At 36.8% G+C, this 27,459-nt stretch overlaps 1 protein-coding gene across 1 annotated transcript in view; it reads right to left on the bottom strand.

The window, feature by feature from the left end:
• Positions 1-23,400, bottom strand: part of TOPAZ1 (testis and ovary specific TOPAZ 1) — a 91,607-nt gene extending 68,207 nt beyond the window's left edge. The window contains exons 1-5 of the mRNA XM_035275014.3: positions 22,928-23,400; positions 20,045-22,481; positions 8,992-9,053; positions 8,197-8,324; positions 1,809-1,873 (exon numbers count right to left, since the gene is read on the bottom strand). Coding sequence (XP_035130905.3) covers positions 1,809-1,873; positions 8,197-8,324; positions 8,992-9,053; positions 20,045-22,481; positions 22,928-23,264 — 3,029 coding nt within the window. The 5' untranslated portion in view covers positions 23,265-23,400. The remainder of the gene's footprint in view (positions 1-1,808; positions 1,874-8,196; positions 8,325-8,991; positions 9,054-20,044; positions 22,482-22,927) is intronic.
• Between the last annotated feature and the right edge of the window lie 4,059 nt (positions 23,401-27,459).

The raw sequence follows: 27,459 nt of genomic DNA, 5'->3' as shown, positions 1-27,459 counted from the left end.
GGTAGTCTGAAGTTAAACCTGCAATATCTACAAGGTATACCTGTATATATTACAATTCTTCAATATCTCCAATAGGTTGTTCCTGCCTTCTTAACTAGAAAACCAAAACTTCTTAAGTGGCTGGAGTAAAGGAAGGAATGGGGTGGAATGAGCAAAATATTTTTTCACGCCAAACAAAAGATGTAAGGAAAAGTCAGGCTAGTTTCTAATCCAGAAGAGGTCATTCAATTATTCTACTGATAATGCAATTAAATGAATTATAAGTTATTCTTCAGGAAAAGTATATACAATAAACCTATAAAGGTCTCTGAGAGCTTTCCTGGAGAAAAGGTGTTAAAAATGTTTCTGTTCCAGGGTGGCTGATTTAAATAGCTTAAATTATATTTTAATATGCAAGATCCTACATAACCAATTTTACAAAAATATAATTTGGACACTACTTATGTAGGAAAATAACTTAAGCAAGGGTAGGGAAAGAAGTATTTCAGAGAAGACTAGTAAATACAAACACATTTACTTTTTAGGAGAAAGGTTTACGCCAACATTCAGATACTATAATCTTTTGCCTTAAAAATAATTCTAGTAAGTTTTATCAGCTTGGGTTTTCAGGGCCAGAGGACAGTAAAATCAGTAAGAGGGACCCATACTTACAAAAGTTGAAATTTAGTAGCATTAATAGAATTTAAGATTTCTATACAAAATAAAGATATTCACTTCTCTCCCCAACTTGGGATGTCATTGATATGTATAATCCCTACGTCCCCCGCCAAATAAAACAAAAGCGGCAACATAAACAAAGAAATAGAAATTATGAATTTTTATAGATGGAAGAGATTATCTTTTATTTTTGATCAGATGACTGAAGCCCAAGATGTAATGACTTAACCAATCAATGTCACACTGGTGATTGCTATGATAGAGTCAAGTTGATAAAACTTTGCAGGCTGCAATTACATTATCTTAGTTTGTAAGCAAAATGCTTTCAACAGAAAAAACAATAGTTAACCTTGTTACTCTTGCTTTTTCTTTAGTATCTCCAAATGGTCATGAACCATAATGAACCTTCTGTGGCAACAATCTAATTGTTGTCTAGCCTTCCCCTTAACACAGTAGTCCTCAAACTTGAGCATGCATCAAAATCAGCTGGTGGCCTTGTTAAAAACAGATTGGCAGGCCCATCCCGAAAGTTTGATTAAGTAGGTCTGAGATGAGACCGACTAATTTCCATTTCTGACAAGTTCCTACATGATGCTGCTTCTCTAAGGATCACACTTTGAAAATTAGTGCCTTAACATTAAATAACTCAAATATATCCATCACCTGCCCTGGGTGAGCCTTGCCTCAAATGTAAAATGAGGGTGGTGGAGGATGGATCAGATGATTTCTTAGGTGGATCAGATGATCTCCAACTCTAAATGTGGTGGTTTTATATGTTCCAGCGAGTGTGCTATAACTCTCAGTATGAATCACTGCATCCATGTAAGATCCTTGCAAAGTGCAATGTGAATCTGATTTCAGCCACCTTTATCTTGATAAAAGTGAAATACACATCACTTTTTCTTTTTATCACTACTCCTTATCTTTCCTCAACAAAATATTTTAATGGCTCAAAAAACTTAGTGACAGCTTTACAGTAACTTACAACATCCCTTACACCTGAGTACACCTGACACACTAATTAAATGATACCTACATATGGCTTATGGCATATAGCCCAAGCATATACACAAAGAATAAAAAACATACTCAGAATACAAATTAGATGAGTGATTATTTTAAGTTATGTCATTAAAAATTATGTTACAGACCTTTTGCACACTTCATAAATCTTTTCTTTTTCTTCTTTGATAATCACTTTGTCTGTAAATCTATGCTGTGAAGAGATTATGGTTAAATAAGTACAAGTGAATGTCTGTGTAATACATATTAAGCTATGAGGTTTACTGGATTTATTATAATGTATTAGATATTAATTAAACAACTAGTTTATGGCCAATCCTTAAAAACAATTATATTCTACATAATTTAAAATACTGAATACTGACTTAAAAATTTCCACTGCTGCTTAAGAGAAAAATTAAATAGCCAAAATATTTGTCCAGTTTTTGATATCACTTTTAATTACACAAGTCACTATTTCAAATTATTAGGGGAAAAACTAAAGTTGAGTTTCTTCTTATTCAGAAAAAAAGCTTGAGCTTTGAGTTATTTTTAAGTGGTATTTATAAACATAAAATTTATCTTTTACAAGAAATATTTAAATGTGTTTTAAATATAACTACACTTACATTTCACAAATACGTGTTTGGAAATAGTGATTTTTCTATTCATAAGGTTATACATGTTCAAATATTAAACTTTTGAAAAAACAGGCATCTACTAAAAGAATTAAAAAAAAACAGGCATCCACTAAAAGAGTAAAATACCTAGGAATACAGCTAACCAGAGAAGTGAAAGATCTCTATCATGAGAATTACAAAACACTGCTCAAAGAAATCAGAGATCACATCAACAAATGGAAAAACATTCCATGATCATGGATAGGAAGAAGGAATATCATTAAATTGGGCATACTGCCCAAAGCAATTTATGGATTTAATGGTATTCCTATCAAGCTACCAATGATATTCTTCATGGAACTAGAAAAACTATTTAAAAATTTATATGAAACCAAAAAGAGCTCAAATAGACATGGCAATCCTAAGCAAAAAGAACAAAGCTGAAGGCATGATGTTACTGACCTAAAACTACACTACAGGACTACAGTAACCAAAATTGCATGGTACTGGTACAAAAACAGATACATAGGCCAACAGAACCTAATACATAGCCCAAGAATAAGGCTGCACACCTATAATCATCTGATCTTCAACAAAGCTGACAAAAGCAATGGGGAAAGGACTTTCTATTCAATAAATGGTGCTGGGTAACTGGCTAGCCACATGCAGAAGACTGAAACTGGACCCCTTCCTTATACCATATACAAAAATCAGCTCAAGATCGATTAAATACTTAAATGTAAAACCCAAAACTATAAAAGCCTTGGAAGTCAACCTAGAACTCTTAGGGAACTACAAAAATCAACTGAGAAACATAAAACATAACAAACTGAAGGACCTACCGTGTTCCTGGATAAGAATACTTGAGTTAAAGATGTTAATTCTCCCCAAATTAATTTATACATTAAAAAACTACAATGTAAGTTTAAAGCACTCTTTAAAAAAATACATGAGAGAGAACCACCAAAAAATATTTTAGATTTATAATACATTTTAGTATCTTTAAAAGCCAGCCTTCCTATTATTTCTTCCTTACGATTTTCCAAATTATTGACAGTATGCTATTGGTGCAAGGACTAGAAATCAATGAAACAAAAGAGAAGAAACAGATTTATACATAAAATTTTGAAAACATTATATATGGCACTTGAAACTTATGAGGAAATGATTCAACAAATGGAAGAACTGGCTAGTTAACTGGATGGAAAGTAAGTGTGCTCCCAACTCACCATATGCCAAAATACCTTTTAGGATCATTAAATTAAAAATTCTAAAAGTAGCAAAAGAAAATAAAATAGCAAAACAATCAAATATATAACGGAGTATATAATTTGGAGGGTTGGGAAAGCCTAAGCATGACACCAAAGGCAGAAACCATGAAGTATGATATCAGTAGGTCTGATCACAGATATTTTAAATATTTTCATATGTTAAGAGAATAAAACGTACAAAGGGCAATCTGCTAAAATAAAGTTACATTGTTTCTATATTCCTTCTACTAAGGTAAATTTTAGTTTGATAAAAAAATTTAAACATAATAAACTCCACCACAAGACCCTAAAAGAAAATATGGGAGAAAAATTTAAATGTTGAGATGGGGAAGGGTTTCTCCAAATGTGACTTGTAACTCCTATTATAAAAGAAAACTGACATATTTGATTAAATAAAAATAAAGGGCTTTTATAAGGTGAAAAGCTCCTAAACTAAGTCAAAACAAATGAAATCCAGAAAAAAGTATAGTCATATATGACAAGGAACAGATATATTTATTACATAAAAAGTTCCTACGAGTAAAAAAGAAAAATCTGGAAGACAATGGGCAAAGGAGCATGTATTTTCACGCTATTATAAAGAACTGCTCAAGACTGAGTAATTTATAAAGGAAAGAGGTTTAATTGACTCACAGTTCAGCACAGCTGGGGAGGCAACAGGAAACTTAAAAGTCATGGTGGAAGGTGAAAGGAAAGCTAGGCACCTTCTTCACAAGGTGGCAGGAAGGAGAGAGAATGAATGAATACCAAACACTAATAAAACTATCAGATTTCATGAGAACTCACTATCACAAAACGGCATGGGGGGAACTGCCTCCATGATTCAATTAACCTCCACCCGGTCTCTCCCTTGACATACAGGAATTAGGGGGATTATGTGGATTCACGATGAGATTTTGGGTGTGGACGGAGCCAAATCCTATCAGGACATAAATAGGAGGTTCACAGAAAACAATGTAAATGGCTTCTAAAGATGTTTAACTAGACTCATAAAAAAAATTCATAATAAAACTAAAGGTCATTTGTAAAAATAAACAGATGGACAAAAAATTAATAATGAATTAGTGTGTGGGGAGAAAATGGCACTCACACAATGTTGTTGAAAGTATAAATCAAAGCAATCTCTATGAAGGACAATTTGACAACTCCACTTCTAGGAATTAATCCAAAAATGCTTGCACATATGCAAAATGCCTTATGCTCAAGGATGCATAATGCAGAAATATTTAAATAGCAAAAAAATGGAAACAAACCAAGTGTCCATCAATAGTGGGACTTGTTAGGGTATATTCATATAGTAGATAATTATGCAACTACAAAAACAAGACATCATTACATACATTGAAAGGAAAAACATCTCAAGCAAGGTAAAGAACAGTATGCTACCACCTGGATGAAATTCAAAAGAATATCACAATGGGTATATTTTGGGAAATGTAAGAGACTCTTCTATTGGGCTAACTCTTCTGCAGATAACAACCATAAACCTTGGATAAAATATTTTTAAACTACCTGAAAACCCTGTAGAGATATAAAAAGCAGGCAGAACCTAGAGGGAAGTCTATGCTCAGAAAAACAGAATGCCACTGGATAACTGTCTTGCTTTTATGTCTGTATAATTGGAAACACTTAGGGAGGACAACAATTTGCCCTACTGACAAAGAACCTGAAAAACAGAGTTTGGGGCAAAATCAGAAATTGGAAAGTGAGGTGAGGAATCTGGGAGGAAGCATAACAAAGTCGCCAAATCTACTTATAACTTGGCCCAAATCTCTAGCTGATCTTTGAACTACATGTATGTAACATGGATTCCAAACAGCCCAGCTAACACTCCAAGAACTGAACAAACATGTCCACTGACATGAACCACAGGGGAGTAATCTGGAGGTTGAGTTCACTCAAGTTAAAACCTAACAATTAACTACTATAGAGGTCAGCAGTTACAGCCCATTTCTCCCAGAAAAATTCAAACACATAGTTACACAAAAACCTGTACATGAATGTTTACAGATAGCAGCTTTATCCTATAACAATCCCAAACTAGACACAATCTTGATATCCATCAATGAGCAAATAGCTAAACAAACTGTGGTATATTCATACCATGGAATATTACTAAACAGTAAAAATGAATGAACTACTGATATATGCAATGACTTGGTTGAATATCCACAGGATCATACCAGGTGGAAAAAAAAAGAGAAACCAATCTGAAGAGGTTACTTTATGATTCCATTTATATAATATTCTTGAAATGACAGAATTACAGAAATGCAGAACAGATTAGTGGTTGTCCAGAGTTAAGGTATGGGTGATGGAAGAAAGAGAGAAGAAAGCGGGTTGCCCTATAAAAGGGCAACATGAGGGATCAATGTGGTGATGGAAATGTTCTGTAATATCTTGACTGTATTAATGTCAATATTCTGGTTATGATATTGTACTATGATTTTGCAATATATTACAATTGGGAGAAACTAGGTAAAGGGTGCATAGTTATCTATGTATTATTTCTTATAACTGCATGTGAATCCACAATTATTTCAACAAAAAGTGGGATGCTGCTGAAACAGTATTTATGGATAAATTATAGCACTAACTGTTTCTATTAGAAAATAATAAAGGTGGCCGGGTGCGGTATCTCACGCCTGTAATCCCAGCACTTTGGGAGGCCGAGGTGGGTGGATCACGAGGTCAAGAGATCAAGACCATCCTGGTCAACATGGTGAAACCCCGTCTCTACTAAAAATACAAAAAAATTAGCTGGGCATGGTGGTGCGTGCCTGTAATCACAGCTACTCAGGAGGCTGAGGCAGGTGAATTGCCTGAACCCAGGGGGCGGAGGATATGGTGAGCCGAGATTGCGCCATTGCACTCCAGCCTTGGTAACGAGAGTGAAACTCTGTTTCATAAAAAAAAAAAAAAAAAAGAAAATAATAAAGGTTTCCAATCAATGACTTCGGCTGCCATTTTAGGAAACTGCAAAAAGAACAACAAATTAATCCAAAGTATGTATATAAAAAATAAGAAATAACCAGAGCAGACTCAGTGAAACTGAAAACAAAAAAGCAACATAGGAAAAAAAAAATCAGTAAAACTAAAGCTGTTTTTTTTTTTTTTAGAATTATCAATTCGTAGTCCTCTTATAGAAATTATTGGGGGAGGGAAAAAGGTAGGACTAAAGAGGTAGCATAAGGGAGATCTTTGTGGTGATGAACAGCTCTTTGACTGCAGCGGTGGTCACATAAATCTGCATATTTGATAAAATACACTGAACTTCACAAATATATTCTATCACTATAAAATTCCTGCTTCTTATATTTTAAGATGGAATTATAGGAGAAAACTAGGTGAAGGCAACATGGGTCCTCTCTGTACTACCTTTGTAACTTCTGTGAATCTCTATTTCAAAATAAAAAGTTTAAAAAAGTAGTCTAGTACTTTATCAGGGTCCCAAAAGTAGAATCATCAAGTAATTACTACTATGGTAAGCCTAAAAATTGACAAGTGATACACAGGAGAAAAGTAAAAATGTCTGGAAAAGAATCATTCACACACGCGTGCGTGGGCACACACACACACACACAAAACTTTTTTTTCTGAGACAGGATCTTGCTTTGTTGCCCAGGCTGCAGTGTAGTGGCCCAACATGGCTCACTGCAGACCTGACCTCCCAGGCTCAAACTATCTTCCCACCTACACCCTGCCAAGTAGCTGGGACTACAGGTGGACACCAGCACACCTGGCTAATTTTAAAAAAATTTTTTTGTAGAGACAGGGTCTCACTATGTTGCTCAGGCTGGTCTCAAATTCCTGGCCTCAAGTAATCCTCCTACCTCTGCCTCCCAAAGTGCTGGGATAACAGGCCTGAGTCACTGCACCTGGCATATTGATCTTTTACTTCCTACCATATATGTATATACTTGAATATACATACACATATAGTGGGAAGTAAAAGATCAATAAGGAAGCATTTCTAAAAATTTAGAGCCAGCCATATACAAGAGCTGAAAAGAAGTAGGCCAGGAATATGTCCCATAAGTCAATCTGTTTACCTTCTAATGCTCCTAAAATGTAAGATGAGAGAGATGAAAGAAAGTTTGTTAATTCCCAAATTTGGGGGCAAGCTATCTTAAGAGCAAATATTACTAAGTTTCATATTTTGTAATGGGTTAGTATTTTGAAGTCTACCATGGTATTAGAAGGATAAATATATAATTCCCCTTCCCTCAAACAAAACAAATAAATCATCTCATACTAGGAAGCATGGCCCTCAGGTACTATGCTATTTGAAAATTAAGAAAGATGAGAAGATTTTCGGTACTTACTGTTTTCTGAGGCAGAAAAATATGTAAAATTTTATTTAGAAAGACTTTCATAGGTTTGTGACAAACTTCAGATACTAAAAAGCTAACTACAGTATGTAATTAAACAGTACATCCCATTTTCCCAGGCAAGGAAAACCTTGTTTATACTATGCTTACACCAAGTATCAGGGATGCATCCCACGGCTAGAGTGACTTGATTCTTTCTTTTACTCAATAAAGGGAGTTATATTTGCTACCCAATAGCACTGTTAAGATGGATTTATGCATTACCACTGTTTAAGACCAAGAAATTTTTTAAAAATGCAAAAGATTCACTACTACCTTTTTATCCAAGTTTGAACCTTTTATTTGTTCACTGAAGTCTTCCAGTGTTTCATTTTCAGAGGCCTTATTAGCAACTTTTCCTAAGGAAGTGTTCACATCTTTGGAATCATGTCTTATTTCACTTGCTGAAAAGAAATAATATTCAATTACAGAAACTTTATAGACAAAATGAGTTATTCAAAGACTATTCTAAAAAATGACTTGGAATTCGGAGGCTCTCTTAAGGTCTAATGTGACAAATATGAAGCAGAGTTTTCAGCAAATTACACAATAATTCCTCTCTATCAAAATAACTCCATTATGTTGTATAAAAAATTAAACAGATATTTAAGAATTTTTCTTGATCATCTCAAGCTATTTTAAATATACTTATAAAACTTGAAGGTCAAAGTAAAATCAACTTTCATACTAAGTTACATCCTGTGAAATAAAGATTCAGATATTTAAACTTGTGACTAGCTGTTAACTATAAAATTTTAAGCAACTCGGATTTAAAATGTGATAAAGCTTAAATACATATTTCAATTTCAAAATAAGATGGCAAAAACTGCTGAGGTCAATTACCTATCTTTTATAGATAAAGCCTAACAAGGTTATTTATTAAACAAAATATCTCAATCTGATCTTCCAACCAGTCAATTAAAACAGGAGAATTGACAAACTATAAAACATATGGTTAATAGACCCTAAAATGAAAAGCTTCTTGTTCTAATGAATTCCTTTGGACTAGGCCTGAATGCAGATATAAAGAGATGCTTCAATATTGCATATTCTGAAAACGTCAAATTTTACCTGCTGAGTTGGAAGCACAGGCCTCTGACTTTATCGATCCAGTGTCCAGTACAGAAAGTTCTCTATTATAAAGCAAACAGAGCTTAAACATTATAACAGATTCTAAGAAGAACTATCCACTTCTGTAAACATTATATAATCGTCACTTTAGCTGCTGGTGAACATCAGCTCAAGTCCTCCAGGGCAGAGCATACTATAATGAGACTCAGAACCCAATGCACCTGTGCGGATCCTTCATTGGCTCTTTAATCACATATGCCTCAACTGTTAAGAAAGGTGCTGCCACTCAAACTTTGTTACTGAGAGCTTGACAAGATATACCAAGCATGTAAAATTTGAAAAAATATCTTGTATTGAAAACAATACAAGATAGTGTTTAATTTCTACTTTTTTTTTTTTGAGATGGAGTTTCACTCTTGTTGCCCAGGCTGAACTGCAGTGGTGTGATCCTGGCTCACTGTAACCTCTGCCTCCCAGGTTCAAGTGATTCTCCTGCCTCAGCCTCCTGAGTAGCTGGGATTACAGGCATGTACCATCATGCCTAGATAATTTTGTACTTTTAGTAGAGATGGGGTTTTGCCGTGTTGGTCAGGTAGATTACCTGACCTCAGGTAATCTACCAGCCTTGGCCTCCCAAAGTGCTGGGATTACAGGCGTGAGCCACTGTGCCTGGCCAACGTCTAGTCTTAAGTGTGTATGTGTACATCATATGGTCAATGTCACAGGAAGACAGACTGAAAGCAGCTTAATTTTTTTGGTAGTCTCTAAAGACAACTTAGAGTCTAAAGATTAAGAATATGTAGATCAGAGTCAGACCAATCTGGGTTCAAATACTGTTCTGCCACTTGTGTAAACTGAGGCAAAACTACTTAACATATTTAAGTTTAACCATATCTGTAAAATGAGAATACCACCTACCCACAAGGTATTGTGAGGATTAAATGAGATAAGATGTCCTTAAAGCTAATAGCATAGGCCCAGCAGATGAAAACTACATTTCTAAGAGCCACTCAGATACAAATGGCCAAACGCTATCCCATTTTTAATCACTTAGACAAAAATTTAAAACACATAAAAATACAGAGAACAAAATAAACACTCATAATCCCACCATTTGTTCATTTAACAAGTGGTAAGCATATCCTTCAGCACTGCGCCTGCTCACTGGTTCAGAATTACTTCCTAGCCAAGAAAGAGAAAAACTAAACATAACATTTTGTTTTTACCATTCTTTGAAGTTTGCAAAACAAAGTATTTTTTCCCAACATAAACCCTAGAAACAATAAGAAGTATAGAGGATGGGGAAATAATACAAACAGAAAACATACACAAATGCAAATCTTTCTCTAACTCAGACTTTCTGGATTCACAACTAGCTATCTACTAGAATATTTCCATCTCATAACTCAAAATGTCTAAGTTTGACCTCCCCAACACAGCTCTTTTTCATGGGAGATGGATGGTAATGCTCTTCTCTGAGATAAGAAAGAAACCAGGTATCAACCTTAACACCTCCCTCTGCCTCACCCCCATCTGATGAACCAATATTCACTTCTTAAATCTTCCTCAAATTTACTCCCACTTCTGTGTAAAGTCATCACGTTCTTTCAGTTTATTACAATAGCCTGCCATCTCATGCTCCACACCAGAGCTATAATGATTTTTAAAATGTAAATGTGATCAAATTACCTCTCTTATTTAAAAGTCTTTCTGTGAATTCCTATATGCTTAGCATAAAGTTCAAACTCACCATAAATTCTAGTTTGCCTAGGATGGTCTGTCTATGCGGTTGTCCTGGCATATTATTAACAGCTTCCCATTTCCTTCTCAAAAGCTTTGCAATCCAGAAGATAAATTCTATGGTCATTTTACTCTCACAGCCCTTCATGACAGCTTTTGCACATTCTGTAGCTTCATTTCTTGCCATTTGAACATCAAGCCATGGGACATTATTTTGTTGTCTCAGTTTTCCTCAACAATTAGTTAATTTCTACTTATCCTTTAGTGATCATTTGAAATGCCACTTTCACCAGGAAGTTTTTAACATCTTGCATTTCTCCTATTATTTTATTGTACATGCTTATCTGCCATCTTAAAAGTACTGTGAGGACAAGGCTTGTATATGTCTAGTTGTTTTCTACACCTGCAGCACCTAACATATTCCTGGCACACAGTGCCAGACACTAAGGAGACCTAAATGAAGATAACTCTCTCCTTTCTAGCAATTCCAGTACAAGGTGAGGCTCACATACAAGCAGACGAATAAACTGAGATATGTCCAAGAAAACTACTGGAACAAATCACAAATAACATCTCATATGTGATTTGACAGATAAGTGAATGCAAAGAAAAGGACTTTAATATAAACACATGCAAAAGGCCTAAATTACATGGTGCATCGTAAAATCAGTGAGCCGCTTGCTCTGTTTATCTTTCATTAGCCTTTCATCCCACTTTCCTCCCTCCAATACCATAGTTGTCAAAGAGGGAATGGATACAGGTCCACTAAAGAGCCGTTAAAAGCCATGCCAAGCAATTTACCATAGATGTCAAAGAGAGAATGGATACAGATCCATTAAAGAGCCTTTAAAAGCCATGCCAAGCAATTTAGACTATCCCCAGGTGGTTGAAAGCCAGTGAAACACTCTCAACAGTTACTGGCAGATTTCTATTTTAAATATCACTATGACAAAAGATATATTAAGAGAGTTTAGGAAGATTAACCAGGAGCTAATTACAATAATCTAAGAGAAAAATAAGTAAGAACATAGAATTGAGAGGAAGGAACAGCCATGAGAGATATCGAGGTAATAACATGAACAGAGTTAAGTTACTCAATAGAGAACTGAGGGATGCTTCTGTGGCCTCTAATTATCCTGAAAGTTACATTCATAAGTAGGTACAGTACATCTATTAGTTTAATTTCCAAGTATTAAGACAGTTTTTATAATACTGCTAGTATAATTCATATAGGTATGGGAAACTTTTTAACTACGAAAATAGCTAACTTACAAGGAAGGTAAAATTACATATGCAACTCTTTTAAGAAATAGTTTAGTTTTGTCTGGAATTTGAGAGACAAAAAAGTTAAATTCACCTAAGTGAAAAAAAATCATAATGTAAGCAACATTGTAATTCACACGAATATTTTATAGTTTTGCATTGGTGGAGTATAGTTCCAGTTCTGAATTGGTGGACTAGACAAGGTAAAAATGAAGGTAAGAACAACGAAAAGAGAGAAAAGAGATTTGGATGAGGCTATAGAAATACAGATAAGCAAGAAGATATGAATAAAAAGGAGAAGAGAAAGATAGGTTTAAGCCAACTCTGAGAGATTACATCAAACTTATCCTCTACTTTTCATGTGGGTAATAAAATGTATTTGGTGAGTCCCAACAAATAAATTTTTTAATGAAATTGAGTATGAAATATGAGACTATATCAGTTACGGTAAGGAAAATAATTGTTTTTGTAAATCTATAATTTCATATATTTATAAATATATACCAGATTGCAATATAAAACAGATCTTTAATGTGGGTAATTGACAAAATGGCTGGAAGATGATTGCTTTAGAATAATTACTATTTTAAAAATATTTTTTAAAAATATAAAAAGTTTGAAAACTATTGCCCGAGAAAAAAGTTTAGGGCTGAGTATACTAGCTCACACTTATAATCCCTATAATTTGGGAGGCTTATGTGGGAGGACTGCTTGAGTCCAGGAATTTAAGACCAGGTTGGGCAAGTGGTGAGACTCAGTCCCTACAAAAAGAGAAAAACATTAGCCAGGTGTGGTGGCATTCACCTGTAGCCCCAGCTACTTGGGAGGATGAGGTGTGATGATTGTTTGAGTCTGGTAGGTAGAGGCTGCAGTGAGCCATGATGACATCACTGCACTCCAGGCTGGGCAAAAGAGCAAGACCCTCTTTCTCAAAAGAAAAAAAAAAAAAAAGAAAAAAATTCAGAATGTTACTGCTTTTTTTGAGATGCTAACTAATTGTGGTCAGTATTCATTTATTTACAAATAACCATATTCTGTTTCTGGATAGGACTGCCACAAATATACTGGGGCAATTATTATGCAAATAGTAGGGGCCTTAAGCAGAGAAATATTATAGTATCCAATTCAAGGCAGAGGTTCCCTAGCCTGATGCCAAACTATAATGTGTTAGGTCTCCTGATATTACAAATGTTCAATCAGGTACAATATTGTTTATTCCAGCAAAGACAAAGAATAGTTTATGTAGCCTGAAAGAAAAAAGAAAAAAAATCAGAATAATATTTCTTCATAGTTCCTCCCCACTTGCTACTTTAAAAAGGAAGCAGAGATGAGAGGAAAGGGACCTAAAGTAAAATAATGTTTTGTGGTAGTTTGCAGAGTAACTGAATTAAATACATAGGAAGAACCAAGAGGCCACTCGTCCAGCATGCTGTTTTGCAGAGCAGGGACAGACTTTGGAGCAGGTTGCCTTGAGTTCAGCTGTCAACTCTGATACTTGCAAGCCGGGTCCTTTGGAAAGTTTATCACTTTGATTTAAATATAAAAATAGGGTGAATTTCACCTCAGCACTGTGCCACTAAATAAAATAAGTAATGTATCTAGCTCAGGGCAGACATTAAATACCAGTTCTTACAATTAAGTATAAAAGTTTGCAGTAAAGTTACAGCACATTAGGTACTCAGTGGAATGGGACAATGAAGAAAAGTAAGTTTCTTAAAAGATAAGGAATCTCAATATATAAAGGATAGAAAAAATGATCTTTATTTTTGGTGGAAATCTTTTTTTTTTGTCATGTGATGGTAAAATTGGTAATAAGACTACTCCATTCTAGAAGTCCTCTCTTGGGGAACAAACTAGGATTAAGTCAGACTCTGAGAAAGTGAGTTACTTGAGACAGGATCTAATTTGCCCAGTATAGATCCAGTCTAGGCATAGGTCTAATGAGACTCAAATGCCAGGGCAAAAGTGGTAGGCTTTTATTTTCTGCGCACTGGTATCAGATATTTATCCCTCAGAAGTTTGTGTTTACTATTTACTGGTTCTCAAATCTACAATGGCTGCCTATGCATTTGAGACCAAGTTGTGAAGGTGGTAAATAACTGATCCCTGCTGACCACCACCGTCAATTTCATCCTGAATTCAAATTTGTGAGCCCAACTTTCCCACCTCCTTAATCGAACATCACCCTACTTATAAAATCTTATTTCCCACTATTCTTCAATGTCTACTTGCTTAAGAAAGGATTCACTGTCTCCATTTACATATAATCTAATTCAAGTGTTTGAGAAGTGGTCTGCAATATTCTCAAATAGGAATTGAAACCTTAAGTCTCTTCCCTATCTCAATATATGAGGGACTGGACTTGCAAAGAAAGGTAAATAAGACAGGAACAATTCCTACTGTCAAGAAATCCAACAGTTTAGCAAGTGAGAGATTAAACTACACTATCAGGAAATCAGTGCCACAACTGAGGTAGCATAAGATGTTATGGGAATGCATAAAGGATTCTGCCTCTGCCTGGTAGAGTCAGGAAAACCTTTAATCTTCCTTACACAATCATGTTTATATGTACTTTTACCTTTCTGCCCACATATTCCTCATTATTTCTCCTTCTCTACCAAACTTCGTTCCTTCTTCTTTGTTAATCTAAACAAATCCAAACTTCAAGGAGCAATACACAGTTTTGCTTTTCCAAGATATCTTTTTATTGTTCTCTTTTCACTTAGACACTTTACAAATTCTCCCAGTCAGGTCTGAGAATACTTGCCCTAGTCATTAAATCAGCTCAGGTTTGTCTATTTGTTTTACCAATAAGGGGCAGTCCAGAGTTTCTGAAAATATATGAGTCTAGCCCTTTTATCTTCTACTTTTATTTCTGTAAAATAAAAACTTATTCTAGCAGGCTTCAGCCTCTCAGTATCTTAGAGGGGAGAAAAGGGAGCATATGAACTAGTAACTGACTGGTAAAAGGGATATAGCTGAAATTTGAAATTATATTTTAGCTGAATTTAGTTCTGGAACCATTAACAATTTTCTGTGTAACTACTGACAGATCCTCTGGTTATCAGGTCTTCATTTTTCCCTGTTAAGGTTTATCCTAGCACTGTGGATGACTACAAAACTAGTATTTCCAGTGCAGAACAAATAAAAACTATTAAAATAATACCGAGAAAATGTTCAATTTTGTTTAAAAACAGAAACTTTAGAAGTAGATAAAAGCAAAGAAGAGCCAAAAACAGCAAAACTGGCGCTTTTGAAGTGAAGAAAAATGAAGTTCAAAGTTAATAAAAAAGTGTTATCTGAAATAAACACTTGATACTGCAAACCAAAATGGCTAACCTTATCTCAAGAAAAACTGATATACAGTTACCACTCCCAAAGTGGAAAGAAAAAAGAAAAAATAAAGACAGTTAGTGGAGCTATGGGAGCATTAGTTTGGCCTCAAGGTTTTTTACTCTAACACACAATGCCAGAAAGCAGGAGAACAATGTCTACATAGCTGTGAGGCAGAAATAGGTAAACTAAGAATTTTACACACAGACAACCTGCCCTTAGACAAATCATTCTCATATACCCAAGATTTTAGGGAACACAGTAATCATGAACGCTTCTTAAAAAATTTATTTGCTGTGAAATCTAGCCAACTAAGCAATGAATCAAAATAGTCACACGTGGTGGCTCACACCTGTAATCCTGGCACTTTGGGAGGTCAAGGCAGGTGGATCACTTGAGATCAGGAGGAGAGCAGTCTCACCAACATGGTGAAACGCCATCTGCTAAAAGTACAAAAAAATTAGCCAGTAGTAATGGCACATGCCTGTAATACCTACTACTCGGGAGGCTGAGACAGAAGAGCTGCTTGAACTCAGGAGGTGTAGGTTGCAGTGAGCCAAGATCCACCACTGTACTCCAGCCAGGGTGACACAGCGAGACTCCCTCTCAAAAAAATAAAATTGTCAAGATTAGAGGAAAGTAAAAAGGACTGGTGGTAGGGACTGAATCAATTTAAATAGAGAACTAATAAGAAGGATCTTTGGAGTTCAGGTCATTCAAGAGAATGTTAATGGCACAAGGCTTAGTAATATAAAGTAAACTTTTAACAAAAATGTGGGGTAGGCAAGATTAGGAGAAAACGTGTGTACAAATATGTTCATCTTTCCTATTAGGAAAGCAAATACTGCTGTCTAAAGTTGGAAAACAATTTTTAAAAGTGAAGATGAAATTCAAACTTTCAAGTAATTTTCCTTATTAACTTGAGAGAGAACTTTGAGAAATTAATTTCTTGTGGTAAAGAAGTATAAATTGTCTCTTTTTGCAGAAGACATGATTGTATATTTAGAAGACCTCATCATCTCAGCCCAAAATCTCCTTAAGCTGAGAAGCAAATTCAGCAAAGTCTCAGTATACAAAATGAATGTGCAAAAATCACAAGTATTCCTATACACCAATATCAGACAAACATAGAGCCAAATCATGAGGGAACTCCCATTCACAATTGCTACAAAGAGAACAAAATACCTAGGAATACAACTAACAAGGGATGTGAAGGACCTCTTCAAGGAGAACTACAAACCACTGCTCAAGGAAATAAGAGGACACAAACAGATGGAAAAACATTCCATGTTCATGGTTAGGAAGAATCAATATCATGAAAATGAACATACTGTCCAAAGTAATTTATAGATTCAGTGCTATCTGAATCTATAAATACCCATCAAGCTACCATTGACTTTCCTCACAAAATTGGAAAAAACCACCTTAAATTTCATATGGAACTAAAAAAGAGCCTGCATAGTCAAGACAATCCTAAGGAAACAAAGAAAGAAAGAAAGAAAGCTGGAGGCATCATGTTACCTGACTACAAACTATACTACAAGGCTACAGCAATCAAAACAGCATGGTACTGGTACCAAAACAGTGATATAGACCAATGGAACAGAACAGAGGCCTCAGAAATCATGCCACACATCTACAACCATCTGATCTTTGACAAACCTGACAAAAGCAATGGGGAAAGGATTACCTAATTAATAAACAGTGTTGGGAAAACTGGCTAGCCATATACTGAATGCTCAGACTGGATCCCTTCCTTACACCTTATATAAAAATTAACTCCAGATGGATTAAAGATTTACACGTAACACCGAAAACCATAAAAACCCTAGAAATAAACCTAGGCAATACTATTCAGGACATAGGCATAGGAAAGGACTTCATGACTAAAACACCAAAAGCAATGGCAACAAAAGCCAAAATAGACAAATGGAATCTAATTACACTAAAAAGCTTCTGTACAGCAAAAGCAAGTATCATCAGAGTGAACTGGCAACCAACATAATGGGAAAAAATGTTTGCAATCTACCCACCTGACAAAGGGCTTATATCCAGGATCTACAAAGAACTTAAACAAATTTACAAGAAAAAAACAACCCCATCGAAAAGTGAGCCAAGGATCTGAACAGACACTTCTCAAAAGGAGACATTTATGCAGCCAAAAAACATATGAAAAAAAGCTCATCATCACTGGTCATTAGAGAAATGCAAATCAAAACCACATAGAGATACCATCTCATGTCAGTTAGAATGGTGATCATTAAAAAGTCAGGAAAAAAACATGCTGGAGAGGACATGGAGAAATAAGAATGCTTTTACACTGTTGGTGGGAGTATAAATTAGTTCAATCATTGTGGAAGACAGTGTGGCAATTCCTCAACAATCTAGAACCAGAAATATCATTTGACCCAGCAATCCTATTATTGGGTATATACCCAAAGGATTATAAGTTATTCTATTATAAAGACACATGCACACATATGTTTATTGTAGCACTATTCACAATAGTAAAGACTTGGAACCAACCCAAATGCCCATCAATGACAGACTGGATAAAGAAAATGTGGCACATATATACCATGGAATACTATGCAGCCATAAAAAAGGATGAGTTCATGTCTTTTGCAGGGACATGGATAAAGCTGGAAACCATCATTCTCAGCAAACTGGCAAAGAACAGAAAACCAAACACTGCATGTTCTTACTCATAAGTGGGTGTTGAACAATGAGAACACATGGACATAGGGAGGGAAACATCACACACTGGGGCCTGTTGGGGGTTGGGGGCCAGGAGATGACTAGCAGGCAGTGGGGGGCTAGGGGAGGGATAGCATTAGGAGAAATACCCAATGTAGATGACATTAGGGTGATGGATACAGCAAGCCACCATGGCACGTGTATACCTATGTAACAAATCTGCATGTTCTGCACATGTACTCCAGAACTTAAAGTATAATAATAACAAAAAAAAAGAAGTATATTAATTCGGCAATTCGTTTCATTCCACTTTCATTTCTCTGCCTCTTCTGGTTAAGTATAAATAAAATGATCTTTAGTGTTTTTACTAAAAATGGCATGATCCAATTTATCTAATATTATATCCACTTATATGTATAGATAAATGTCTGGAATGATGCATACAAATAGCAATTAATTTGTTACTTGGGGTGGGGAGATTCCACCACCCCAACATTGCTTTTTATTTTAATGAACATGTATCATTTTTCAAAATCAGCCATTATTCTTTAAAAAAAGAAATAAGAACAAATGTCCTACACTTTAATTTATGTCATTGATCTCTTTTTTACCTTTGGCTTAGCTCACTGTCAACCTCTTGTCAGTCAACAGAGATATTTGCTCTTGAATGCAGAATTTACTCTAATTTTCTTTTGTATTCCTCAAAGTAAGTGAGGTATAACAGTTAAAAATGTTAAAACCTTTTCTATTCATTATTTGATTTAATCCTCACAACCCTGAGGCAAGTACCTCCCCTTTTCACAGAAAGATGAAATAATTTGCCTAAAAGGTCACATAGTTATGAGGTGGTAACAGGAAGATTCAAAAACCAAGGTCAGACTACAAAGACGAAGCTCTTAACCAAAGGTTTAGAGTAAGATAGGCCTTGGTTCAAATCCAGATTCTGTTAGTAGGAGTGTGATCTTGGGCAAGTGACAATCTTATCTTCATTTTTTTCCATCTTCAAAACAGGCAGATTACCATGCCACCTCATTACATGGTTAAAAAAATCAATAAAACTCTTGGTTCTCCATTTGGCACATAGAAAGTATTCTATTTGATGATAAATTACAGGTTCTTGCAACAATAAGAGCATCACGAAGAGTTATGATGCCACAACGGTAATTAAAAATAAATGCCAGAGAAACTTAAGTCATGCACCACTGAATCCTAATGAAAAGTGTTTTCGTTGTTTTGAGTCTGTTCACAAAATATTATGATATTCAAGTAGTATAACATATTTAGCTTGAGGAATTACAAAAGTTAAGTAAAATATGACATAATATTAAATCAAATTGGGGCCAACCAGAATAGATTAAGTTCCTGAGCATGAAGTTTACTACTGGGCCCCATTTAAAGTTGCATTGGGCAAACAGTTCTATTTGGGGAAAAAAAATCATTATTTAAAACCATTGCCTTAAAAGTAAAACCATAAAAAAATTGTATGCTGTTTATCTCTGAAAATTAGTTTAACTTTTGATTCTACTTTCAAGCCCTAATTACTTCAAATAAAAATTTCCAAGGCTTCTCTGTCCCCTGAAAAATGAATTATTAATAAAACAAGGAAGCCACAGAAAATGGATTGAAATAGGTAGCACTGATCTTAATATGTAGCCTGGTTGAAATGAAAGTTTATCTGCCTATTTATAATAATTAAAGAACATTTGAAAATAAACTTAATTGACTTTTGAAAGAAGCAATCTCTATTATTCAAAAAGCCCTTTTATGAACCATAATTTTAAATTCTGAACAGCTAATCTTTTCTATCTTACAAGATATATATAATTCATTATTTTGACTCTAAGTTTTAGTATAATGACATTTCCAGGTATCAGCAGTAATAAATACATTTAATAAATAACAGAGTTTAAAAATAATGGAGCTTCAATGATCACTGAATACGTTAGTGAAACCCAAGAGTAGAGACTGCTTTTCTAACCCCAAACAATCTACACTAAAAGGTGTACTTAAACATGCATACCTCAAGTTGTCACTTGGTTCTTTTTTTACTGGAGTTTCCATGTACTTGAAGTCTGCTGATTGGTCCTCTCCAGCAACATTGGGCTCCTGGCTTATCCTGGAGACCCCTGAAGTACATGAGAGCTCTCCTTCATTGGAGACTCCAAAGAGGTCTGGGTCGTCTTGAATTACATCAATTAGGAGGACATCATCTTCATATGCTTTAAGAATATCTGGAGACCCTACTTTGATTTCTGAAAAATTCTTAGTTATTTTTCTACCACTAACTTCACTGGAAACTGGCTGGAATGTTTCTTGCTCATTACAGCTGAAGAAAGAATTTTTCTCTACATACCCGGGATCATAAGAAAAAGTATTATTTTCAACTGTGAGAGAAGCAACTTCTTTATTAGACACAATATTGCCTCGTTCAGAGATGTGATTAGATGGTTTGTTATTGTTATCTTGCTTTGTAAACCGTGTATAAATACTACAGGAATTCTTATCGTAGAATGAATCAGAACTAGCTTGCGCTGGAGTGACGCTATTTTGTATGCTCAAAGTTTGAGGTCCTGATGTTGTCATGGAGACACTTTCTTTACTCCTATTCTGTCTTACCTCTGCTCCAGATAAATTGTCCAGAAGTTCTAGAGGACTGTAAGCTTCTCTCTCTGATGACTTGGCATTTATTTCTTTTCTTTTTTCTGTTTTATTCTTAAGTAAAGGAATTTTAAAATTAGTTAGCCTTCCTGTGTTCAATATTTTAACCAAGTCTGGAGCTACAAATGTTTGTTTAGCAACGCATGATTTTCGATGAATAGTTCTGCCTGTAGAGTTATTTGCTTCCTGACCATCTTTGGAAGTCGCTATCAAATTTAGTTTTGTTAAATTTCCTCTATCTTTTTTTTTATTTCCTGTTAAGATTTGAGTCTCACTGATTAACTGAGTATCTTCAGTAGTGTTAGAAACCACCTCTGACCCACTTTTGCTCAGTTCCTCTGATTTTATCTTTTTATCATCCTCGATTATAGGTTCCTTCATAACCATTAAAGTATGTTCTATTGCAGAAACTGAAGACAAACAATTCGAATTAGAATCTAGTTTTTCTTTACTTGAAGATTCAATGTTTGTTTCTGTTAAGGAACTTTGTAATAATAATTTGGAGTCAGTTAAATGGGTCTGGTTTGTTTGGTGTTTAAGAACATCATCTTGCCTACAACTTTCCTGAGACCCAGGAAGAAAGTAACTTGATTCTGGCAAGGAAGCCTTTTTCCAACACCAGGCAGATATTCGAGCACATGAATAATAAGGCCAAGTTCTTTTACCAGTCATAGGTATTGTTCTCTGACAGCTTAACTTCAGTTCTTCAGATTCCCTTCTCAACTCTTCCTGTGAAGATCTCTTTTCAATATGGTACTCATTAGGTGATTTCCCTATGGAGCTTTTCATTGATTTAAAATCCTCTGTCTGTGCCATGCTTTCATATCCTAAGGGCTCTGAAGCATTCTCTGTTTCTTCTTTCAAAAGTGGCTCAATGGTTTTCTGACACACAGCATTTACATGATGTTCGGGACTTGTTTCTTTTCCTACCATTTCTGGGAGACTTAATAAATGATCCATCAGAGAGACTGTATTATGGCTTACTTTTCTCAGAACATTTAAAGGACTTTTAGTCTCTGCTTCTTTACCATCAGCAATCATTTTATTTTCTTGCAACATCAACTCAGACTTGTTATACTCATAAAAGTTCATCTCAGTAACTGTTTCAGACTCAGTAACTGCTTTTTCAGACTTTATTCTTTTCCTGGATTTTCGCCCAACACTGCTCTCCTCTATTGAGTATTTATTTTTTTCACGTTGAAGGCAGGAAAGCAAGTCATTGGTTTTACTTTGGCATAAATCACTCTCTTCTAGTAGTAACTTATTTACTCCCATTACACTTTCTTTGGTTTGTAAAAGCCGAGGAATACTATTTGTGTCACTCTTCTCTGCAAGACTCCTAAGGTTTTCTTTCTTTAACTTTGAGGAATTTTCTGCTACATGCATACATCCACCATCAGGCTTATATGGCAGGTTGTTTTCATCATTACAACCCTTGGAATGGGGGAAACAATTGCAAACATGTAATTTCAAAATGGAATTATTTTCTACTTCAGGTGACAAGATGTTACAAGAATATTTTGGAGTATTCTTGTACAGTTCATCTTGGAATTCAACCTTAATATTTTGTGTAGCCTCATTTTCTGTTACTTTGAGAGGTGGGTTTTCTAAGCTTTTAAGTTTTTTATTTCGAATTCTTCTTCTTTTAATGCCTTCCACGATACCTTCCTTACTCAAAGACTGCAAGCATTCCACTGTTTGGAAAGATTCCGAACTGGTTAATGATTCCTTTCTTACCAGGTCAATCTCTGGCTGAGGATCATCACTTGAGGCTTCAGTAACTTTTCTTTTTTCCTTGGCTGATCAAAACAATAAAACATACCAGAAAAGATTTTATATTGAGGAGGAAAATGCAATACCACTGAAATTAAAAACTGTGAGGCTATAATTTTTATTTCCCTTCAGCGCTCTATGTAAATACACATTTGTTTTTAAATGAAAACCTAATTTCTGTTAAGGAATTGCATATAAACCTGTATAAATTCTAAGGCAACTGAATAACCCTTACAGCATCGTCATCTCATACTAGCCAAAATGTACCACAAGAATTCCTCCTATCGTAATTCTGATCAAGGACTTCTAATGGTGAACACCCTTTTAAGAAAATCCACTTTTCCCATCTCCTGGTCAACCATGTGCATCAGAAATAACCATGCAGATTCCAGTTAAAGACTAGCGGTAAAACAAAGATGCAGCACGCTGAGGTGCAAAGGCTAAAGATAAGTGACGGTGGGTGCTTTCTTACTGTGTCTTTCCGTTTGCAAGCGGAGTTCAGCCTCCTTTGCTGCTTGTATTCCTCGCCGGTCTGACGGGCTCACCTGGCCCCTGGGCCTCTCCACTCGACGCCTTGTGGCCTTTTCAGCCCCTGATGCCGCAACCGACCTGTCTCTTTCCACCTTGTCTTTCCCAGGGCTGGCCTGGGCCACCATTCTCCTCTTTTGCCTATTTTTCCTGCGCCCTCCGACCTCTGGGCCGCAGCCTCTCGCTGTGCCTGGCCCTCGCGCCTGCCGTTTCCGCAGGTTTCTAACATTGTCTTCAGGACCCGGGGCCATCGTGGGATCCAGGGGTGGATGTCGTCGCATGTGCCCCAGGGCCGGCCCGCCAGGGCTCCTCCGCACCAGCTCGCAGGAACCCACCGCCGCGCAAAGACTGCACCCGCCTCCGCCTCCAGCACCTACTACCTTCTGACCCACCCCACACTGCTCGTCACCACAGCCTAGGGCCGGAAGCGGAAGTGGGGCGCGTAAGCGGAAGTGGGCCGAGTGGCTGGGGCCCCGGACTGGCGCTTCGGGATCCAACGGGCTGGTGAGCGGCGAGTTCCGTGCTAGCGTCTTTCTGGAGGGCCTCCCGCGCGCGCGGCGCCTCGAGGGTGGCAGTGTCCAAGACCGGTTTTATTGCGAGGGACTGTAGTGGGGCTGATCACATCACAGGCCTCCGTTGTCCCTGCCACTAGGCTGAGCCTCGCCGAACGGTTCAGAGCTCATTCTCCCAGCTGCTGCTCCTCGCGCCTTGCCTGCTCGCAAAGACCACTGACAGCCAGTGGCTTCTAACTCCACACCGAGTCTCCTTGAAGCCCCTGTCTAATTGCCTTCCTGATGTATTTACCCGGGTATTCCACAGGTGCCTCACACTCAGATGGGCAAAACAGCTCATGGCTCCTCAAGCTTGCTTCTTTCACATTGGTGGATGCGCCACCATGCACCTGCCAGAAACCTAGAAACCATCAGAGACAACCTTCTTTCTACTTCATCCCTCACATCCGCATTCACTAGATCTGCTAAACCGTGGTTTGTTTGTCAGCCACTCTCCCGCTTGCCATTACCGTGGCTCTGGCCCTCAGGCTTTCTTGACTGACCTACTGCATTATGCCTCTGAATCCATTCATGAACTGTTCCAATCAAACTTCCACCTCCTTGCCAGGCCATGCCTCTCCAATGAAAGAGGATCCTCGCACTCCTCAGTTTGACCCTTCTTGAACTTCTTTTGCTCAAACACTAAAACAGAAGTCCAAACTCTAGTGTGGTATCTGTGACTCTGTCTGATGTGGCCTCTGAAAATTTAGCTAGTTTTCTCTTACTGCCACTGTAGGGTAAAAGTTGTGCTTTGATGGAAAACTGATCAGAAGTCACCCTTCCGAATTATCTGACTTTAATTCTATGGGAGTTATTTTACAGCTCTGTAAATTACAGATAAGCGATAGCAACCAAAATAATGGTCTATAGACATCCAAATTCTGTCTAATAGAAGTTTAATTGGCTTCCCAGCTGGGCACTGTGGCTCATGCCTGTAATCTCAGCACTTTGGGAGGCTGAGGTGGGTGGATTACCTGAGATGAGGAGTTCAAGGCTAGTCTGGGTAACATGGTAAAACCCCATCTCTACAAAAATACAAAAATTAGCCAGGCATGATGGCAGGTGCTGCAACCCCAGCTAGTTGGGAGGCTGAGGTGGGAGAATCGTGTGAACCTGGGAGGTGGAGGTTGCAGTGAGTGGAAATTGCACCATTACACTCCAGCCTGGATAACTGAGTGAGACACTGTTGCCAAAAAAAAAAAGGAAGTTTAATTGACTTCTCATTTCCACTGTGGAAGAAGCCAGTTTTTGCTTCCATTTCCACATACATTTCATTCCTAGTCTAGAATGTTTGTTGTTAGAATTATCCTTTGAACCAATGGTTATAAAATCTGCCTGATGAGAGAATATAATCTTCAATACATGTTCATCTATGACTCCCATTATTTTCTCTTTTTTGAAAATTATCTCTTATCACCACACATAGCCTGCACTTAAGCCACACTGGACTACTACTGAGGTTCCCCAGATTTCATATACTTTTGTCATGTCCAGACTACCTAACAGTCCTGGAAAGTCTTCCTTTGCTTGTCTTCCTGGTGAACTATATGTTTCCCCTTCAAGATTCAGTGCAAGGATCACCCATCAAGGAATCTTTACTGCCACTGTTCTTACACTTTGAGGGGTAAAGTGTTCCTACCTGTATACAAACACACTGTTCATCTTTTTACTTGTGTTTCTCCCTTAGTAGGGTAGGAAATTCCAAATCAAGGGCAGATACCTTCCATTACTCTTTGCTTTCTGTGTGTTTAAAGAAGGACCTGGAGAATTCGAATACAATGCATTAAAGAATGGTAGGCATGAAGCATAGAGTATGAGTAATATGACAGTTTGGATGAGCAGCTCAGGTGGAGTATTCTGAGGAGCTTTTAGAAAATCAAATTTAAGTGAAAGAGGTATAAAAGATACAGAAATTTTCCTTGTTTCTTTTTCCTTGTAATTACCCTTAATAAAAGGGAAATCAGTTTAAGACTAGCAGAATTTATAAAAAGTGATCATAAGCATTTCAGTCTCATTCTATGTTCACTTTATGCCTCACTTTATATCTCAGTTTCCTCATCTGTAAAATGAAATAGTATCTCCTCAGAGTTCTCATGAAAATTAAATGTACCAATATTTGTAAAGCAGTTTGAACAATGCCTAGTCAATTACAAACATTAAACAGATTTGTTAAGTAAAAACCTCATTACACACACACACTCTGAGTCAGAGTCTCACTCTGTTACCCAGGCAGGAGTGTAGTGATGTGGACATGGCTCACTGCAGTCTTGACCTCCTGGGCTCAAGTGATGTTCCTACTGCAGCCTCAGGAGTAGCTGGGACTACAGGTGTGTGCATCACCATACCCAGCTCATTTTTTTTTTAAATAGAGATAGAGTCTCCCTATGTTGCCCAGGTAGGCCTTGAACTCCTGGCCTAAAGTGATCCTCCCACCTCAGCCTCCCAAAGTGTAGGGATTAGAGGTGTGAGCCACTGGGTCTGGCCTCAATATAAATTAAAATATATATGAAGGTAGACTCTATAGAATTCTGACATTTACTACCTTCAAAATAAACATTGCTACTAGGATGTTAGTAAAAAAAAGATAAAAGTTCAAGAGTCTGGCCTCTGGTCTGAGGCTGGAGCCCACTGGCTTTGCAAAGGCTGTTCCTGCCACCAGGTACCCACTGCCTTTGGCCCACTTTAAGGACAGATGGTGTTAAAGTTGGTTATAGGCCTAGGAATTTAGAAACTTTTATGACCCACAACTGTTAAGCAATATGTAGAACAGGAATGAGAAGAACTTAGTAGCATAGGAAATTCCAAAATCAAATGCAGTTGTCCCTCCATATCTGTGGGTTCTGCATCCACAGATTCAACCAACTGCGTATCAGAAATATTTGGAAAAAAAGCAGTGAATAAAAACTACGAAATTAAAAATGAATGTAACAATCATTTACATTGCATGAGGTATTATAAATAATCTAGAGATGATTTAAAGTATACAGAAGGATGTGCATAGGTTATATGTAAATACAATGTCATTTTATGTAGGGAACTGAATCACAGATTTTGGTATTGAGAGAAGTCCCGGAACTAATCCTCTGTGGACACTGAGGAAATACTGTATACTGAGGGTTCTCCATAAGAAAATTACAATCTTTATTACAGCTAGCTTTAAAATCCTCATGCCAAACTGCTTTCACAGAAAACTTGAGGCTAGATGTCTACACAAACAATTTCCATGGATCTTCTGTTCTCTTCTGTGAAATGATTATCATAATTCTACTTAATATTCGTGGCAGTGTCTGGAAAGGGAGGGGATTTTCATTTATCAAAAAGGACTGTCTTCCTAGTGGGAGATCTTACATACTTGGGAACCCAGGACATGGAACAGAATATTTACTCATAGCTATTGGGTTTCATCTCAGTCCACACAGAGATGAACTTCTATGGGTGCCTAGGAGTCCCTTCTCTTTTAGTCCTTTCCTTTTTCTCTTTCTACCCATGTGCTCTTGCCTCTGTATCCTGGCTGACAATATTGTTCAGCCCTTGAAGTCAGCTTCAGGGTCACCAGGTCCCCAGTGTCCTAGTTCTATCCAGGAAAGCGGACGGCAGAGCCACATTCTCTGCATTCCACAACTCTAAGTTGTAGATTATTAATCCTCTGGATGGGCTACATAATTTATGGTCTCCAGTTCAAAATAAAAACTCACACGGCCCTTTGTTCAAAAATTTAAAAGTTACCCCATTTTTTGGGTGGGGGGGGTCTTCACTTCTGAAGGCTCCTGTTCATATAAAACTTAAGGAAGTTTGTGAGCATTTGGCCAGGCATGGTGGCTCACACCTGTAATCCCAGCACTTTGGGGGGCTGAAGCAGGAGGATTGCTTGAGCCTAGACATTCAGTATAAGCCTGGGCAACACAGACCCTGCCTCAAAAAAGAA

This window comes from Callithrix jacchus, chromosome 15 (genome assembly GCF_049354715.1).
Source record: "Callithrix jacchus isolate 240 chromosome 15, calJac240_pri, whole genome shotgun sequence".
NCBI classification, from domain to species: domain Eukaryota; kingdom Metazoa; phylum Chordata; class Mammalia; order Primates; family Cebidae; genus Callithrix; species Callithrix jacchus.
Note: the sequence above shows the minus strand (reverse complement) of the source record. Positions and strands in the feature narration are given on the sequence as shown.